At 41.7% G+C, this 19,218-nt stretch overlaps 1 protein-coding gene and 1 long non-coding RNA gene across 3 annotated transcripts; both read left to right on the top strand.

Moving 5' to 3' along the window:
- The first annotated feature begins 13,146 nt into the window (after positions 1-13,146).
- On the top strand, positions 13,147-14,931 carry LOC121394465 (piggyBac transposable element-derived protein 4-like). The gene has a single exon (XM_041565621.1). The coding sequence runs from the start codon at positions 13,147-13,149 to the stop codon at positions 14,929-14,931; it is 1,785 nt and encodes a 594-aa protein (XP_041421555.1).
- A 1,221-nt stretch (positions 14,932-16,152) lies between these two features.
- Positions 16,153-17,991, top strand: LOC121394864. Of its 2 annotated transcripts, none has more exons than XR_005962046.1 (3): positions 16,153-16,432; positions 16,843-16,922; positions 17,958-17,991. It is a non-coding gene; the product is annotated as an uncharacterized LOC121394864 (long non-coding RNA). The 2 variants fall into 2 exon arrangements; XR_005962045.1 differs by lacking the exon at positions 17,958-17,991 and adding an exon at positions 17,574-17,620.
- The last annotated feature ends 1,227 nt before the right edge of the window (positions 17,992-19,218 follow it).

Here is a 19,218-nt window from a genome sequence, read left to right as displayed (position 1 = left end):
AGGAACAATTTCTTTTCTAATTCGAAAACAAAAAGATTTGCAAAGGATGGTGTGACTGCTGAACCCATTGAGGTCCCCTGTACTTGCCAATAGAAATTATCCTCAAATTTGAAGTAATTATTTTTTAATACGACTTCTAGACAATCCAACATGAAGTATATTTGTTCATTGGGGATATTAGTTTCCAACAAAGCTTCTTCAATACATTTTAAACCCTCATCTTGCGGTATTGAGGTAAAGAGGCTTTGGATGTCAATGCTACATAATAGGGTGCCAGCCAGGGTCTACTGTTAGTTGTTGGTTCAATGTGTTCAACAATTCCTTAGTATCCTTAAGGCATGTGGGTATTGTAGCTACTAATTTATGGAGGTGAAAATCTACATATTTAGATAGGGGCTCTAAGACCGAGCCAATTCCTGACACTATCGGTCTACCCGGGGGATCCACAAGTGTCTTATGCACTTTTGGAAGAATGTAAATCATAGGGATCCACGGGTAGTCGGTAGTGAGGAATTCCTTGGTTGATTTGTCAATTAACCCAGTAGAATATGCATCAGTGACCATTAGGTCTATCATTTTTTTTCAATTTCTCTGTAGGGTCTCTATCAATAGGAGAATAGTGGCCTGGAGTATCAAGTTGACGCTTGATCTGAAGTAGGTATTTATTTTTATCCATAACAACCACCAAACCTCCCTTATCTGCCTTTTTTATTACTATCTCCGTGTTGTTTTTAAGGCTTTGAAGCACTTTTCTATCAGCATAAGGGAGATTTTGGTGGTTGGTATGGGATTTTAATTTCCAGTTGTTTTTAACCTCGTCCAGAACCACCTGTGAAAAAGTGTCCAATGCATTACACGTAATATCTGATACATAGGTACTTTTCTTCTTTAGACCTTGTGGTCTTAAACTGGGTAAGGAATCTGAAAAACACATTTTTAACTTGGTGGAACGAATAAACTTAATGTGTACGGAAATGCATATGTTTAAAAAACTGAAAGTCAACTACTGTGAACTGTATCTTCACCTACCTCTCTTTTTTATTTATTTTTTGATGTTTGTATGTTATTTTGTGAAAACAATAAAAATGATTTTAAAAAGAAAAGTACATAGTGAAAAAATAAAGATTTGCATATGAATAATGAACATTCTACACATATGTATTTCAAATTTAACACATTTTATGACACTAGTCTTTTAAAAGCACACCACATCAGCTGCTACTGTGCATTATTATACCTGTCTATATATATAGTGTAGATTTACTCTTACTAAATAGTGAGTCCCTATAATGGTGTGTGGACATGGACTAAATTTGGACACTGGGATATTTCACGTCTCAGGAAATTAGACTTACTACTACAAGATGAAAGTATGCTGTTATTAAATTTTCCTTTTCTAAAAAAAAAAGCACATTTTGTTTAAGAATTTTTTCTGGGTCTAAATACAATATACTTTTTAATTTCATATCTCTGGCCTGCATACCACCTGTGGATCCAGAACTCTCCCTATGGACCCACTGACCAAATAGTGAAGTGTTTACCATTCCGACTTATAGAATGGCAAAATATTTATATAGTATAGTCAATAGGTGGAAATTGATTAGCTACTAGTGGCTCCCTCCTTTTTCTGAATTTTAACACCAGTCACCCAGTGGACAAGAGTGCCTATTTTAAGGACCCTTCCATTAACAGTGTAGGAATGATACCAATTGAAATATTCCCATTGAATAGCATTAGGTAAAATTTGATTAGCTGTCTTAAGCTCCACCCAGTTTTATGAATTTTAACCCCAGTTATCCAGTCATGGTCTGCACCAAATTTGGGGCGTCTGGCTTTAAAATGTTGAAAACGGCAGTATTTGAAAGTTTTACATTAAAACCAATAGGTGAAAAATGATTGGCTGCTTTTGACTCCACCCACTTTTCTTTAATTTTGACCGCAGTCATTCAGTGAGTAATTGAGCCAAGTTTGGGACACTTGGTATTGAAACTGAGAAAATAGCAGCAGTTTATCTTTTTTCATAAAGGCCAATGGCTAAAATCTGATTGGCTGTTGTTGCTCTGCCATTCCCCCCCCCCCCTAATTGTTAACCACACTCACCCAGTGAGTAACACTCCAAAGTTTGTGAATACTAGCATTTAACATGTAAAAATGGCAGCATTTTAATTTTTTTCTATTGAAAATCAATGAATGAAATTAGATTTTTTGTTGGTGGCTCCGCCCACATTTTCTAAAATTAAAGTGGAAACACCCAGCAAACACATTTGCGATATTTGAGGTCCCTGACATCAATAATGTAGGAATGGCGGCCTTTTTAATTTTTCACATTTAAATCAATCAAAGAAATCTGATTGGTTGGTTTTGGCTCCACCCACTTTTCTGAAATTTAATCCCAATCCCCAAGTAAACAACTGTGCCAAGTTTGAGGAGGCTGCCATTAACCGTCTGAGACTGACGGTAATTTTTAATTTTCCCATGTAAACAAATGCCTGAAATTTGATTGGCTGTTGTAGACACCACCCACTTTTTATCAATTTTAAATCCAATCATACAGTGACCCACTGTGCAAAGTTTTGGTACTATGGCTTTAATACTGTGTGAAAGACAGCTGTTTACATTTTCTCATTGAAGTCAATAGGGAAAATTTGATTGGCTGTCTTAAGCTCCGCTTAGTTTTCTGAATTTTAACCTCAGCCACCATGTCATGGACAGTTCCATGTTTTTAGACCTCTGGCTTTAAGACGGTGAGAACGGCAGTAATCAAAAATTTTACATTGAAGTCAATAGGTGAAAACTGATTGGCTGTTTTTGGCTCCACCCACTTTTCCTAAATTTTGACCGTAGTCACCCAGTGAGTAATTGAGCCAAGTTTGGTACACCTAGCATTTAAATCATGATAATAGCAGCAGTTTATCATTTTTCATTAAGGTCAATGGCTGAAATCTGATTGGCTGTTGTTGCCCCGCCCCTTTTTTTCCCTAATTTTGAACCACAGTCACTCAGTGACTAACATTTCAAAGTTTGGGAATGCTGTCATTTAATGTGTAAAAATGGCAGCATTTTTATTTTTTTCTATTGAAAATCAATGAATGAAATTTGATTGTTGGTGGCTCCGCCCACTTTTTCTAAACTTGAAGTGGAAACCCCCAGTGACCCCATCTGTGATATTCAAGGTCCCTGACATCAATACTGTGAGAATGGCAGCCTTCTTAATTGTTCCCATTAAAATCAATCAAAGAAATCTGATTGGCTGTCTTAAGCTCCGCCCAGTTTTCTGAATTTTAACCCCAGTTACCTAGTCATGGTCAGTGCCAAGTTTGGGGCCTCTGGTTTTAAAACTGTGAGAACGGCGGTAATCAAAAATTTTACATTGAAGTCAATAGGTGAAAACTGATTGGCTGTTTTTGGCTCCACCCACTTTTCCTAAATTTTGACCGTAGTCACCCAATGAGTAATTGAGCCAAGTTTCGTACACCTAGCATTTAAACTGTGATAATAGCAGCAGTTTATCATTTTTCATTAAGGTCAATGGCTGAAATCTGATTGGCTGTTGTTGCTCCGCCCCTTTTTTTTCCTAATTATGAACCACAGTCACTCTGCGACTAACATTCCAAAGTTTGTGAATGCTGTCATTTAATGTGTAAAAATGGCAGCATTTTTATTTTTTTCTATTGAAAATCAATGAATGAAATTCGATTGGTTGTTGGTGGCTCCGCCCACTTTTTCTAAACTTGAAGTGGAAACCCCCAGCGACCACATTTGTGATATTCAAGGTCCCTGACATCAATACTGAGAGAATGACAGCCTTCTTAATTGTTCCCATTAAAATCAATCAAAAAAATCTGATTGGCTGTCTTAAGCTCCGCCCAGTTTTCTGAATTTTAACCCCAGTTACCTAGTCATGGTCAGTGCCAAGTTTGGGGCCTCTGGTTTTAAAACTGTGAGAACGGCGGTAATCAAAAATTTTACATTGAAGTCAATAGGTGAAAACTGATTGGCTGTTTTTGGCTCCACCCACTTTTCCTAAATTTTGACCGTAGTCACCCAATGAGTAATTGAGCCAAGTTTCGTACACCTAGCATTTAAACTGTGATAATAGCAGCAGTTTATCATTTTTCATTAAGGTCAATGGCTGAAATCTGATTGGCTGTTGTTGCCCCGCCCCTTTTTTTTCCTAATTATGAACCACAGTCACTCTGCGACTAACATTCCAAAGTTTGTGAATGCTGTCATTTAATGTGTAAAAATGGCAGCATTTTTATTTTTTTCTATTGAAAATCAATGAATGAAATTCGATTGGTTGTTGGTGGCTCCGCCCACTTTTTCTAAACTTGAAGTGGAAACCCCCAGCGACCACATTTGTGATATTCAAGGTCCCTGACATCAGTACTGAGAGAATGGCAGCCTTCTTAATTGTTCCCATTAAAATCAATCAAAAAAAAAATCTGATTGGTTGGTTTTGGCTCCACCCACTTTTCTTAATTTTAATCCCAGTCCCCCAGTGACCAACTGTGCCAAGTTTGAGGACCCTGCCATTAACCGTCTAAGAGCGGCAGCAGTTTAACATTTTCCTATTTATTTGAATGGCTGAAATTTGATTGGCTGTTGTAGACTCCGCCCACTTTAGGTAAATTTTAGCCGAGTCACCCAGTGACCCACGGTGCCAAGTTTGGGAGCTCTGGCTTTAATACTGTGAGAATTACAGCTGTTTACATTTTCTCATTGAAGTCAATAGGGAAAATCTGATTGGTTGTTTGCGGCTCGGCCCACTTTTTTGGGTCCCCAAAATAGGACAGAATTTTTCAGTTTCACCCCATGACTAAATGAGCCAAGTTTGGTGAGTGTAACTTCAAAGCTGTACAAGTGGCAAAAGTTTCAAGTTTTCCAATGAAAGTCTATGGGGAAAAAAGGGGTCGTCGGGGGGTCGCCACAGGGGCACAGAGGTTGGGATCGCTTAACAAAGCACAAGCAACCTATTCGAGTATGAGTCGAACAAGTGTGCAAAGTTTCATAATTGTACTCCTAAAACTCTGGGAGGAGTAGCGTTTAGAAAATTGCTCAATTTTCATTGGGCGTTGGTAGCTCCACCCACTTTGGGGTGCCCCCCCAAAATACTTATTTTTATTTGGGGTGACATCAACTATATGTGGTCCGAGTTTGGGGACTGTATCTTCAAAACTATACAAGTGGCAGCGATTTGAAATTTTTCCCTGTCATAGTCAATGGGAAAAAAGGGGTCGTCGGAGGGTCGCCACAGGGGCGGGGTGGGTGGGATCGCTTATTAAAGCACAAGCAACGTACTTTGCTATAAGAGGAATAAGTGTGGAAAGTTTGGCGCTTGCACCCCTAAAACTGTAGGAGGAGTAGCGCTTAGAAAATGGGGTTCGCCAATAATAATAATAATTTTAATAATAAGAAGAAGAAGAACGAGCTGAACTTGAAGAACAGTATGTTGGCTATTTCATAGCCAACATAACTAGATGGTGTCGTTTCTGAAGAAACCACAAGATGTTGGCTTTGAAACGCAAGAGGTGTTGGGGCCAGTCGCCCCTGGTGCATAGAGAGTACACAAAGTTGGTAGAATCTGGTTTAAAACTGTGAAAATTGAAGCAGATCAAATTGTACCATTAAAATCAATCAAAAAACCCGATTTTCTGTTTTTGGCTCCACCCACTTTTAAAATTTGAATCCCAGTCCCCCTGTGACCGACTGTGCCAAGTTTGATGTCCCTGCCATTAACTGTGAAAGAATGGCAGCAACTTATATATTGACATTGATTAGCAATAGGTAACATTTGATTGGCTGTTTTAAGCTCCACCCAGTTTTCCGAATTTTAACCCCAGTCACCCAGTCATGGTCTGTACCAAGTTTGGGGCCTCTGGCTTCAAAACTGTGAGAATGGCAGTATTTGAAACTTTTACATTGAAGTCAATAGGTAAAATCTGATTGGCTGTTATTGGCTCCGCCCACTTTTCCAAAATTTTGACCACAGTCACCCAGTGAGTAATTGTGCTGAGTTTGGGACACTTGGCATGTACGCCGTAATAATAGCAGCAATTTGGCGTTTTTCATTAAGGTCAATGGCTGAAATCCGATTGGCTGTTTTTGCCTCGCCCCCTTTTTTTCCTAATTCTGAACCAGAGTCACCAAGTGACTAACACTTTAAGGTTTCGGAATCATGACATTTAACATGTAAAAATGGCAGCAATTTTAAGTTTTTCTATTGAAAATCAATGAATGACATTTGATTGGTTGTAGGTGGCTCCACCCACTTTTCCTAACTTTGAAGTGCAAACACCCAGTGACCACATTTGTTATATTCGAGGTCCATGACAGCAATAATGTGCAAATGGCAGCAATTTAAATTTTTCCCATTGAAATCATCAAAGAAATCTGATTGGTTGTTTTTGGCTCCACCCACTTTTCCAAATTTTGATCCCGGTCCTCCAGTGACCAACTGTGCCAAGTTTGAGGACCCTCCCATTAACAATCTAAGAGCGGCGACAGTTTTAAATTTTCCCATTGAAACAAATGGCTAATATTTGATTGGCTGTGGTAGACTCCGCCCACTTTTCCAAATTTTAACCCCAGTGACCCATGGTGCCAAGTTTTGGGTCTCTGGCTTTAACACTGTGGGAATGACAGTGTTTGACATTTTCTCATTGAAGTCAATAGGGAAAATCTGATTGGCTGTTTGTTGCTCCGCCCACTTTTTGGAGTCCCAAAAATGTGACAGAACTTTTCAGGTTGACCCCATGACTAAGTGACCCAAGTTTGGTGAGTGTAACTTTAATGCTGTACGAGTGGCAAAAGTTTCAAATTTTCCAATGAAAGTCTATGGGAAAAAATGGGGTCGTCGGGGGGTCGCCACAGGGGCACGGAGGGTGGGATCGCTTAACAAAGCACAAGCAACCTATTCGGGTATGAGCCGAACAAGTGTGCAAAGTTTCATAATTGTACTCCTAAAACTCTGGGAGGAGTAGCGTATAGAAAATTGCTAAATTTTCATTGGGCGTTGGTAGCTCCGCCCACTTTGGGGTGCCCCCCCAAAATACATATTTTTATTCGGGGTGGCACCAACAATATGCGGTCCGAGTTTGGGGAGTGTAGCTTCAAAACTGTACGAGCGGCAGCGATTTGAAAATTTTCCCTGTCAAAGTCAATACGAAAAAAGGCGTCTTCGGTGGTCCGCCGCACGGCGCAGTGGGTGGGATCGCTTAATAAAGCACAAGCAACATACTTTGCTATAAGGCGAATAGGTGTGGAAAGTTTGGCGCTTGTACCCCTAAAACTGTAGGAGGAGTAGCGTTTAGAAAACCGGGGGGCGCTAATAATAACTAGAGGGTGTCGTTTCTGAAGAAACCACGGGATGTTGGCTATGAAACGCTATAGGTGTCTTGCCCAGTCGCCCCCGGTGCCTAGAGAGTACACAAAGTCGGTAGAATCCGGATTAAAACGGTGAAATTTAAAGCCAATCCAATTTTACCATTGAAATCCATTCAAACAAACTGGCTATTTTTGGCTCCGCCCACTTTTAAAAATTTGCATCCCAGTCACCCCTTCACCAAATGGACCAAGTTTGAGCACTCTTACATTAACAGTGTAAGATTGACAGGAATTTAAATATTCCCATTGAATAGCGTTTGGTAAAATGTGATTGGCTGTCTTAAGCTCCGCCCAGTTTTCTGAATTTTAACCCCAGTTACCTAGTCATGGTCAGTGCCAAGTTTGGGGCCTCCGGTTTTAAAACTGTGAGAACGGCGGTAATACAAAATTTTACATTAAAGTCAAGAGGTGAAAACTGATTGGCCGTTTTTGGCTCCACCCACTTTTCCTAAATTTTGACCGCAGTCACCCAGTGAGTAATTGAGTCAAGTTTGGTACACCTAGCATTTAAACTGTGATAATAGCAGCAGTTTATCATTTTTCTTTAAGGTCAATGGCTGAAATCTGATTGGTTGTTGTTGCCCCGCCCCTTTTTTTCCTAATTATGAACCACAGTCACTCAGTGACTAACATTTCAAAGTTTGTGAATGCTGTGATTTAATGTGTAAAAATGGCAGCATTTTTTTTTTTTCTAGTGAAAATCAATGAATGAAATTCGATTGGTTGTTGGTGGCTCCGCCCACTTTTTCTAAACTTGAAGTGGAAACCCCCAGCGGCCACATTTGTGATATTCAAGGTCCCTGACATCAATACTGTGAGAATGGCAGCCTTCTTAATTGTTCCCATTAAAATCAATCAAAGAAATCTGATTGGCTGTCTTAAGCTCCGCCCAGTTTTCTGAATTTTAACCGCAGTTACCTAGTCATGGTCAGTGCTAAGTTTGGGACCTCTGGTTTTAAAACTGTGAGAACGGCAGTAATCAAAAATTTTACATTGAAGTCAATAGGTGAAAACTGATTGGCCGTTTTTGGCTCCACCCACTTTTCCTAAATTTTGACCGCAGTCACCCAGTGAGTAATTGAGGCAAGTTTGGTACACCTAGCATTTAAACCGTGATAATAGCAGCAGTTTATCATTTTTAATTAAGGTCAATGGCTGAAATCTGATTGGCTGTTGTTGCCCCGCCCCTTTTTTTTCCTAATTGTGAACCACAGTCACTCAGTGACTAACATTCCAAAGTTTGGGAATGCTGTCATTTATTGTGTAAAAATGGCAGCATTTTTATTTTTTTCTATTGAAAATCAATGAATGAAATTCGATTGGTTGTTGGTGGCTCCGCCCACTTTTTCTAAACTTGAAGTGGAAACCCCCAGCGGCCACATTTGTGATATTCAAGGTCCCTGACATCAATACTGTGAGAATGGCAGCCTTCTTAATTGTTCCCATTAAAATCAATCAAAGAAATCTGATTGGCTGTCTTAAGCTCCGCCCAGTTTTCTGAATTTTAACCCCAGTTACCTAGTCATGGTCAGTGCTAAGTTTGGGACCTCTGGTTTTAAAACTGTGAGAACGGCAGTAATCAAAAATGTTACATCGAAGTCAATAGGTGAAAACTGATTGGCCGTTTTTGGCTCCACCCACTTTTCCTAAATTTTGACCGCAGTCACCCAGTGAGTAATTGAGCCAAGTTTGGTACACCTAGCATTTAAACCGTGATAATAGCAGCAGTTTATCATTTTTAATTAAGGTGAATGGCTGAAATCTGATTGGCTGTTGTTGCCCGCCCCTTTTTTTTCCTAATTGTGAACCACAGTCACTCAGTGACTAACATTCCAAAGTTTGGGAATGCTGTCATTTATTGTGTAAAAATGGCAGCATTTTTATTTTTTTCTATTGAAAATCAATGAATGAAATTCGATTGGTTGTTGGTGGCTCCGCCCACTTTTTCTAAACTTGAAGTGGAAACCCCCAGCGACCACATTTGTGATATTCAAGGTCCCTGACATCAATACTGAGAGATTGGCAGCCTTCTTAATTGTTCTCATTAAAATCAATCAAAGAAATCTGATTGGTTGGTTTTGGCTCCACCCACTTTTCTTAATTTTAATCCCAGTCCCCCAGTGACCAACTGTGCCAAGTTTGAGGACCCTGCCATTAACCGTCTAAGAGCGGCAGCAGTTTAACATTTTCCTATTTATTTGAATGGCTGAAATTTGATTGGCTGTTGTAGACTCCGCCCACTTTAGGTAAATTTTAGCCGAGTCACCCAGTGACCCACGGTGCCAAGTTTGGGAGAGCTCTAGCTTTAATACTGTGAGAATTACAGCTGTTTACATTTTCTCATTGAAGTCAATAGGGAAAATCTGATTGGTTGTTTGCGGCTCCGCCCACTTTTTTGGGTCCCCAAAATAGGACAGAATTTTTCAGTTTCACCCCGTGACTAAATGAGCCAAGTTTGGTGAGTGTAACTTCAAAGCTGTACAAGTGGCAAAAGTTTCAAGTTTTCCAATGAAAGTCTAACTCTGGGAGGAGTAGCGTTTAGAAAATTGCTCAATTTTCATTGGGCGTTGGTAGCTCCGCCCACTTTGGGGTGCCCCCCCAAAATACTTATTTTTATTCGGGGTGACATCAACTATATGTGGTCCGAGTTTGGGGACTGTATCTTCAAAACTGTACAAGTGGCAGCGATTTGAAATTTTTCCCTGTCAATCTCAATGGGAAAAAAGGGGTCGTCGGGGGGTCGCCACAGGGGCGGGGTGGGTCCCCAAAATAGGACAGAATTTTTCAGCTTCACCTCATGACTAAATGACCCAAGTTTGGTGAGTGTAACTTCAAAGCTGTACAAGTGGCAAAAGTTTCAAGTTTTCCAATGAAAGTCTATGGGGAAAAATGGGGTCGTCGGGGGGTCGCCACAGGGGCACGGAGGGTGGGATCGCTTAACAAAGCACAAGCAACCTATTCGGGTATGAGCCGAACAAGTGTGCAAAGTATCATAATTGTATTCCTAAACCTCTGGGAGGAGTAGCGTATAGAAAATTGCTAAATTTTCATTGGGCGTTGGTAGCTCCGCCCACTTTGGGGTGCCCCCCCAAAATACTTATTTTTATTCGGGGTGACATCAACAATATGTGGTCCGAGTTTGGGGACTGTATCTTCAAAACTGTACGAGTGGCGGCGATTTGAAATTTTTCCCTGTCAAAGTCAATGGGAAAAAAGGGGTCGTCGGGGGGTCGCCACAGGGGCGGGGTGGGTGGGATCGCTTATTAACCCTTTAAGTGCCAAGAACGTAGCTCCTACGTTCTGGCTTAAAAAGGCTCTAAGTGCCAGACACGTAGGAGCTACGTTCTTTACTAGAAGCGCCGTCTCTCTGCACTTCAGCCGCAAAGGAAGTGCAGAGAGGCGCTCCGGGCAGCATAACCCCCTAGGCAACGAGCATACTAGCCTGTCTTGCTGCTCCTGCCCTGCGATCGCTCCCACGGCGGCCTCCAACAGCAGCGACGTCATCAGAAGAGGTCTGCCGTGGGAGCATGTCGCAGGAGTCGCCAGAAGGCGATTTTGCAGCAAGACAGGGGCGCTCCTGGTGCCTAAACCCCCTAGGCAACGAGCAGACTCACCGCTCTTCTTCTGGTGCCCTGCGATCGCTCCCACGGCGCTCCTCCAGCAGCGTGACGTCATCAGGAGAGGACTGCCGTGGGAGCATGTCGCAGGAGTCGCCAGAAGGAAATTTTGCGCAAATACAAGGGGGCTCCTGATGCCTACACCCCCTAGGCAACGAGCACGCTCACCAATCATTCCTCCTGCCCTTTGATTGCTCCCACGGCGCTCCTCCAGCAGTGTGACATCATCAGAAGAGGACTGCTGTGGGAGCATGTCGCAGGAGTTATTAGAAGATGATTTAGCAGCTGCTGATAGGCTGCTCCAGTTCCCTGAACCCCCCTAGGCAAAAAATATTCTGGCTAAATCCAGCCCAGTGATCACCCCCAAGATGACCCTCCTGCTCCAGTGATGTCATCAAGGGATGCCAGCTACAGGAGTATAAAACTGCAGTCCCCAAACACCTCCCCCTCACTGTGTTGGTCGTGGATTTTCGAGGAGCCTTCCTGCTGTCTGCTGTGGTCCCCCGGTGTCGTGTGCCAGCGTGATCTGACTTGCCTGAACCAGGTACACCTGTTACACACCTGTTACACACACTTGATTGTACATTTTTGCATAATCTGACTTTTTTTGCAGTGTTTCATTTTTTTCCAGTTAGTTGAGCACACACACACATACCCTGATACACGTATACAGTAGTATTTTGCACACTAATCCGTGGTTGTCACGGTTGATCACTGTTTTTTTTTGTATTTTATTGCTTTTCCAGTGGCTTTATAATTTGTATTGCTATTCATTTGCTGTGTTTTACTATTTTCTTGCTTATTCGTGATTGTTTTTGATTGTATTTACTGAATTTGTGTTTTTTTTTGTTTCCATTACTTTTATTTCACTCCTTTTGCCCTTTTCAACAATTTTTATAGCATTTTAGTTTGTGGTGTTTGCTGGCTTTCGATTGTTTTCCATCTTGATTATTGTTCATCTTGATTGGTTTCTTTTATTATTTACTGAATTGTGCCTTCTTTGTTCTTTATTACCTTTTATTGCTAGCATTTGTTCTAGTACATTTTTTGTCCCAGTTTCGGGTATTTTATTAAAATTTTAGTTGTGTGTTGCTGATCATTTTGATCATCTTTGGTTGTTCTCAATCTTTATTGTAGTTATTGAATTTTCATCTCTATTACTTTTTACTGCTTGCGTTAGGTTTATTACGCTAGTGGTTAGGTGTCCTTAACTTTGTTCTTTATTACCTTTTATTGCTAGCATTTGTTATAGTACATTTTTTTTCCCAGTTTCGGGTATTTTATTAAAATTTTAGTTGTGTGTTGCTGATCATTTTGATCATCTTTGGTTGTTCTCAATCTTTATTGTAGTTATTGAATTTTCATCTCTATTACTTTTTACTGCTTGCGTTAGGTTTGTTACGCTAGTGGTTAGGTGTTCTTAACTTGAATCATTTCATAGTGTGACTAGTGATCAGATTGAATTTGTTGGTTCATAGGTGTTTTATTTGCTGTTATTGTTATAATTGCTATAGAATAGTGAGGTTTCTGTTCTAGAAAGATCCAGGGAGTTGCAGGGAGTTCAAGAGTTCATTTTTTTTCTTTGCCAGATTTGTTTATATTGAGTTTTTTTTTTTCTTTCTCAAGTCTCTGCCTTGGTGAGTAGTTTCTGTGTTTGCAAAGCTGTTAGTGGTAAATCACACCGCATAATCACTTTCTGTTTTATTGAATTTTTCATTGATTTTATTGAGTTGGTCATATAGTTATATTACTGTTCATTATTGCTGTTTCTGTTCATAGTTTGTAAAACCTGTCCATATTGTTGTGTAACTAGTGATCAGGTAATAATCACTGTTCAATCTGTTGATTTTTGATTGAAGTTGTTGGTTGATAGGTGTTTTATTAGCTGTTTATTGTAAGTACTATAAATTAGTGTGGTTTCTGTTCCTAGAACGTTCTAGGGAGTTTAGAGGTTGACCTTTTTTTCTTTGCCAGATTTGTTTATATTAAGTTTTTTTTTCTTTTATAGTCTCTGCCTTGGTGAGTAGAGTAAGCTGTCAGCCTTTTTTTTTTTTTTTTTTTTTTGACTGCAGATCCCATTTCTGATTACTTTGTTTACTGTACTGTATTTCACTGATTGTAAGCTATAGATTTTGTTGGCAACATGGCCAAAAGGTTCTTTTCAGCTGAAGAGGCAGCTGCTCTGTGCATGGCATCTAGCTCAGAGGAGTTTAGTGACTCTGACTCTGATTCTGAGTATGTGCCATCAGATAGTGACTCGTCTACTGACGAGTCACCAGGTGGGAGTAGCAGCACCGTTACTGCCCTTGAGGAGGCCATGGAGCTTGAGCAGGATTTGGATGATCAGGTTGATCAGGGTGTTGAGGATGAGGGAGAGGGCGATAGGGCTGATGCTGCAGTTGGAGGAGAGCCTGCGTGGGGGCCTCCTGGTAATTTTCATCCTGAAATCCCCCCATTTACTGCAGTCTCAGGTGTAAAGGTGGACACCAGAAATTTCGAACCAATTGATTATTTCCAATTATTTTTGACGGAGGCCATCCTACAGGATATGGTCCTCTATACGAATTTGTATGCCGAGCAACATCTTGCCCAAAATCCCCTACCCAGATATGCTCGAGCACATGCGTGGCATCCCACACATGTTAACGAGATCAAGAGGTTTGTGGGCCTCACTTTAGCAATGGGTCTCGTAAAAGCTCATTCTTTGGAGTCCTACTGGGATACAACTACAGTGTTGTCTATCCCTGTTTTTTCAGCCACGATGCCCAGAAACCGGTATCAGCTACTGCTCCGGTTTCTTCATTTCAACAACAATGCCACTGCTGTACCCCCTAATGAGCCGGGACATGACAGGCTACATAAATTGAGGCCCCTTATAGATAGCCTGTCACAGCGCTTTGGAGAAGTGTACACCCCCTCCAAAAATATTTGTATAGATGAATCACTTCTCCTCTTCAAAGGGCGCATAAAATTCCGGCAGTACATCCCAAGCAAACGTGCCCGCTATGGGATCAAATTTTATAAGCTCTGCGAAAGCAGCTCGGGGTACACCAGTTTTTTTATGATTTACGAGGGCAAGGACTCCCAATTGGACCCCCCTGGTTGTCCCCTTGACCTGACTGTCAGTGGCAAAATTGTATGGGAGCTCATCACTCCACTTCTGGGCCGAGGTTACCACTTATATGTGGATAACTTTTATACAAGCATCCTCCTATTCAGAACCCTTTATTGCTTGGACACCCTAGCCTGTGGCACTGTAAATCGTAACCGAAAAGGTTTGCCCAGGGATCTGATAACCAAAAAATTGAGTCGTGGAGAAATTTATGCCCTGCGAAATGATGAGCTCCTTGCCATCCAATACCGCGACACAAGAAATGTATTCATGCTGACGACAATCCACGACGCGTCAGTAATTGCAGAACAGAGAGTTGGCAGGCCCCCTAAAAACAAACCTCTCTGTTGCAAAGAATACAGTAAGAACATGGGTGGTGTTGATAGAACTGATCAAGTCCAACATTACTACAACGCCACCCGGAAAACAAGGGCCTGGTACAAAAAAGTTGGTATTTATTTGATTCAAGTGGCCCTTCGAAATTCCTATGTTGTGTATAAAGCAGCAGTACCAGGCCCCAAATTGTCATATTATAAGTACCAGCTGCAGAGAATCCCTGCCCTGTTGTTTGGTGGTGTAGAGGAGGTAGTGCCCGAGATGCCTGCTAGTGACAATGTCGCCCGATTGCTTGGGAAGCACTTTATCGACACTCTTCCACCCACTCCTGGCAAGCAATTTGCACAAAAAGCTTGCAAAGTGTGCCGCAAAAGGGGTATCAGACGAGATACACGGTACTATTGCCCAAAGTGCCCTCGCAACCCTGGGTTATGTTTCAAACCATGTTTTGAAATATACCATACGCAGCTACACTATTGAAATATAAATTGTTGTGTGCACTGATTGGCTATACTGTATAACAAGAATTGGTATCCCCTTTGGAAATTGTATATTGTATGCATTTGGTTTATATGTGTTCAGGGCAATAGTAGGATTTTTCTTTTGTTTTTAGTTTGGTGTTTTTTTCCCTGCTGCACTGGGAGGTGTAGTTATTTGAGGTGTAGGTGAAGGACAAGGGCGCCTAAAAATGTGTGGTGCGTGATGACTCTTGAGATAATTTCATCTTGCCTGCTGATGATTTCGTCTCTCTGATGCCACATATGTTTCTTTACTGATACCTCATAAGCTCACATTTCAGTGCAGTTGCTAACGCTGTATTTCTGAGCAACATATTAAAGTTTTACTAGTATATTAGGTTTCCCTAGAATCTTGGTTAGTAGGGGCTTCAGCTTTTTTTGTAAAGTAATCTTGGCACATTCAGGGTTTGCAGTTCTGCAAATAAAGTTATGGTTTACTGGCAGATGTAGACAGATGGCGTTTCAAACTTTTAGGATAGGTTTAGGGCAGAGACACATGGTCAGATTCGGGGAGATTAGTCGCCCGGCGACAAATCTCCTCTTCTTTGGGGCGACTAAAATCCCCAAACTGCCTTCCCCTGCCTTCCCACCGGCTAGAATGTAAATCGCCGAGGGGATGACACTTGGAGTGCTTTGTTTTCCGAAGTCACCCGAAGTTGCCTCTTGAGGAAACTTCGGAAAATGAAGCGCTCAGAGTGCCATCCCGCCGTGGATTTAAATTCTAGTCTAGGGAAGGCAGGGGAAGGTAGTTTGGGGAGATTAGTCGACCCAAAGAAGAGGAGATTTGTTTGCGGGTGACTAATCTCCCCGAATATGACCATGCGTCTCTGCCCTAAACCTATCCTAAAAGTTTGAAATGCCATCTGTCCACATCTGCAGAGTTTTGTTTAGGCTAGGTTTAGGGCAGAGACACATGGTCAGATTAGGGGAGATTAGTTGCCCGGCGACAAATCTCCTTCTTTGGGGTGACTAATCTCCCCAAACTGCCTTCCCACCGGCTAGAATGTAAATCGCAGACGGGATGACACTTGGAGTGCTTTGTTTTCCGAAGTCACCCGAAGTTGCCTCTTGAGGAAACTTCGGACGACTTCGGAAAATGAAGCGCTCAGAGTGCCATCCCGCCGTGGATTTAAATTCTAGTCTAGGGAAGGCAGTTTGGGGAGATTAGTCACCCCAAAGAAGAGGAGATTTGTCGCCGGGCAACTAATCTCCCTGAATCTGACCAAGTGTCTCTGCCTTTAGGGTCAGCTTCTTATATAGCCATTATATTCTTTACTTTACCACTTTTGTTGTGGTGGTGTAGCCTACGGAGGTTGGTTGTTTTCCATAAATGTGCAGATTTAGTGTTCTAAAAGTACCTTCCCCCCCCCCCTAAAAAAAAAAGCGAAGAAAAAACAGCACTGCCGATGACATGAGTACGGATGAAACAAAAGGTCCAAAGAAGCTCCACTAAACTGATATAGGTAAGTAACTTTTTATTACTCGTCTTTGGGGAAATTGGAGAGAAATCAAATGATGAATCTGTAACCGTGTAATTCTGTGAAGAATAGCCTTCAGAAGTTTGTATATACAATGGCAAGGACAGCACTTCTACAAAACTAAAGGTGTGTATGTTCAGTACTTATACAATTTGTGGGGTATTTCACAGGTAATGGGGGAAAATCTGCAAGATGTCATCTTGAGCGCACAACCCCAAATTTAGCTATTGCCTCAGTTTTAGGGTGTTTGGTTTCTGCCTCTTTAGATGCACCCATATATGTGGGGTATCTTTTTGTTCAGTAGAAGTTGAAGACTGAGATTTAGTAGGTTTTTTTAGTTGCCATGGCAATTTTGGCGGGAAATCTAACTTTGGAACTTTTTTTTTTTTTTTCAGGTCAAACCGCATTTCTACGGAGAACTACGCCCACAGATCTGCATGTTGGAAGCAAGGAAGGCGCCACTGAGTAACTGCAGGTGTGCACTTTCAAGGCATATATAGTTTGGGGGGTATTTTAGATGTAAGGTGTGTTTAGACTGAAAAACTGTAAGGTGTGCACAACCCAAAATATAGCTATTGTACCAGTTTAGGGTGTTTGGAGACTGGGTCGTTAGGTGCAACCATACATGTGGGGTATCATTTTATTCAGAAGAAGTTCTACATTGATGTTAAGTAGGTTTCTTTTAGTTGTCATGGCAATACTGGGGAGAAATCTGATTTTGGATGATTTTTTCTTTATTTCCCGCCAAACTTCAAATTCTATGGAGAACTCTGTCCACAGTTCTGCATGTAGGAAAGTAAGGATGGCGATACTTAATAGCTGCAGGTGTGCACTTTCAAGGAATATATAGTTTGTGGGGGTATTTCACAGGTAAGGGGGTGTTTAGACTAAAGAAATGCAAGGTGTGCACTTCGAGCGCAGCCCCAAATCTTCCATCTGAAATTGCCTTTGTGTATTGACCTTGTTTTGGGGTGTATGGAGGCCGCGCCTCTAAGTGCACCCATGCATGTGTGGTATCGTTTTGTTCAGGACAAGTTGCAGATTGATATTTGGTAGGTTTTTTGTAGTTTTCATGGGAATTTTGGGGAGAAATCTAACTTTGTCTCAAATTTTTTCTTTATTTTAGGCTAAACTGCAAGCTACTACGGGGTGCTGCGACCACAATTCTCCACGTACGAAGGAAAGGATGATGCCGCTGAATAGCTGCAGGTGTGCACTTTTTAGGAATATATGGTTTGTGGGGGGTATTTCACAGGTAAGTGGGTGTTTAGACTGGGAAACTCCAAGGTGTGCACTTCGAGCGCAGCCCCAAATCTTCCAGCTGAAATTGCCTTTGCGTATTGACCTTGTTTTGGGGTGTTTAGAGGCCGCACCTCTAAGTGCACCCATGCATGTGTGGTATCGTTTTGTTCAGGACAAGTTGCAGATTGATATTTGGTAGGTTTTTGTAGTTTTCATGGGAATTTTGGGGAGAAATCTAACTTTGTCTCAATTTTTTTCTTTATTTTAGGCTAAACCGCAAGCTACTACGGGGTGCTGCGACCACAATTCTCCACGTACGAAGGAAAGGATGACGCCGCTGAATAGCTGCAGGTGTGCACTTTTTAGGAATATATGGTTTGTGGGGGGTATTTCACAGGTAAGTGGGTGTTTAGGCTGGGAAACTCCAAGGTGTGCACTTCGAGCGCAGCCCCAAATCTTCCAGCTGAAATTGCCTTTGCGTATTGACCTTGTTTTGGGGTGTTTAGAGGCCGCACCTCTAAGTGCACCCATGCATGTGTGGTATCGTTTTGTTCAGGACAAGTTGCAGATTGATATTTGGTATGTTTTTTGTAGTTTTCATGGGAATTTTGGGGAGAAATCTAACTTTGTCTCAATTTTTTTCTTTATTTTAGGCTAAACCGCAAGCTACTACGGGGTGCTGCGACCACAATTCTCCACGTACGAAGGAAAGGATGACGCCGCTGAATAGCTGCAGGTGTGCACTTTTTAGGAATATATGGTTTGTGGGGGGTATTTCACAGGTAAGTGGGTGTTTAGGCTGGGAAACTCCAAGGTGTGCACTTCGAGCGCAGCCCCAAATCTTCCAGCTGAAATTGCCTTTGCGTATTGACCTTGTTTTGGGGTGTTTAGAGGCCGCACCTCTAAGTGCACCCATGCATGTGTGGTATCGTTTTGTTCAGGACAAGTTGCAGATTGATATTTGGTAGGTTTTTTGTAGTTTTCATGGGAATTTTGGGGAGAAATCTAACTTTGTCTCAATTTTTTTCTTTATTTTAGGCTAAACCGCAAGCTACTACGGGGTGCTGCGACCACAATTCTCCACGTACGAAGGAAAGGATGACGCCGCTGAATAGCTGCAGGTGTGCACTTTTTAGGAATATATGGTTTGTGGGGGGTATTTCACAGGTAAGTGGGTGTTTAGGCTGGGAAACTCCAAGGTGTGCACTTCGAGCGCAGCCCCAAATCTTCCAGCTGAAATTGCCTTTGTGTATTGACCTTGTTTTGGGGTGTTTAGAGGCCGCACCTCTAAGTGCACCCATGCATGTGTGGTATCGTTTTGTTCAGGACAAGTTGCAGATTGATATTTAGTAGGTTTTTTGTAGTTTTCATGGGAATTTTGGGGAGAAATCTAACTTTGTCTCAATTTTTTTCTTTATTTTAGGCTAAACCGCAAGCTACTACGGGGTGCTGCGACCACAATTCTCCACATACGAAGGAAAGGATGACGCCGCTGAATAGCTGCAGGTGTGCACTTTTTAGGAATATAT

This window comes from Xenopus laevis, chromosome 6L (assembly GCF_017654675.1).
Source record: "Xenopus laevis strain J_2021 chromosome 6L, Xenopus_laevis_v10.1, whole genome shotgun sequence".
Classification (NCBI taxonomy): Eukaryota; Metazoa; Chordata; class Amphibia; order Anura; family Pipidae; genus Xenopus; species Xenopus laevis.
Note: the sequence above shows the minus strand (reverse complement) of the source record. Positions and strands in the feature narration are given on the sequence as shown.

Coding starts and splice junctions, on each gene's coding strand:
- LOC121394465 (XM_041565621.1), top strand. CDS start 13,147: ATGGCCAAAAGGTTCTTTTCAGCTGAAGAGGCAGCTGCTCTGTGCATG.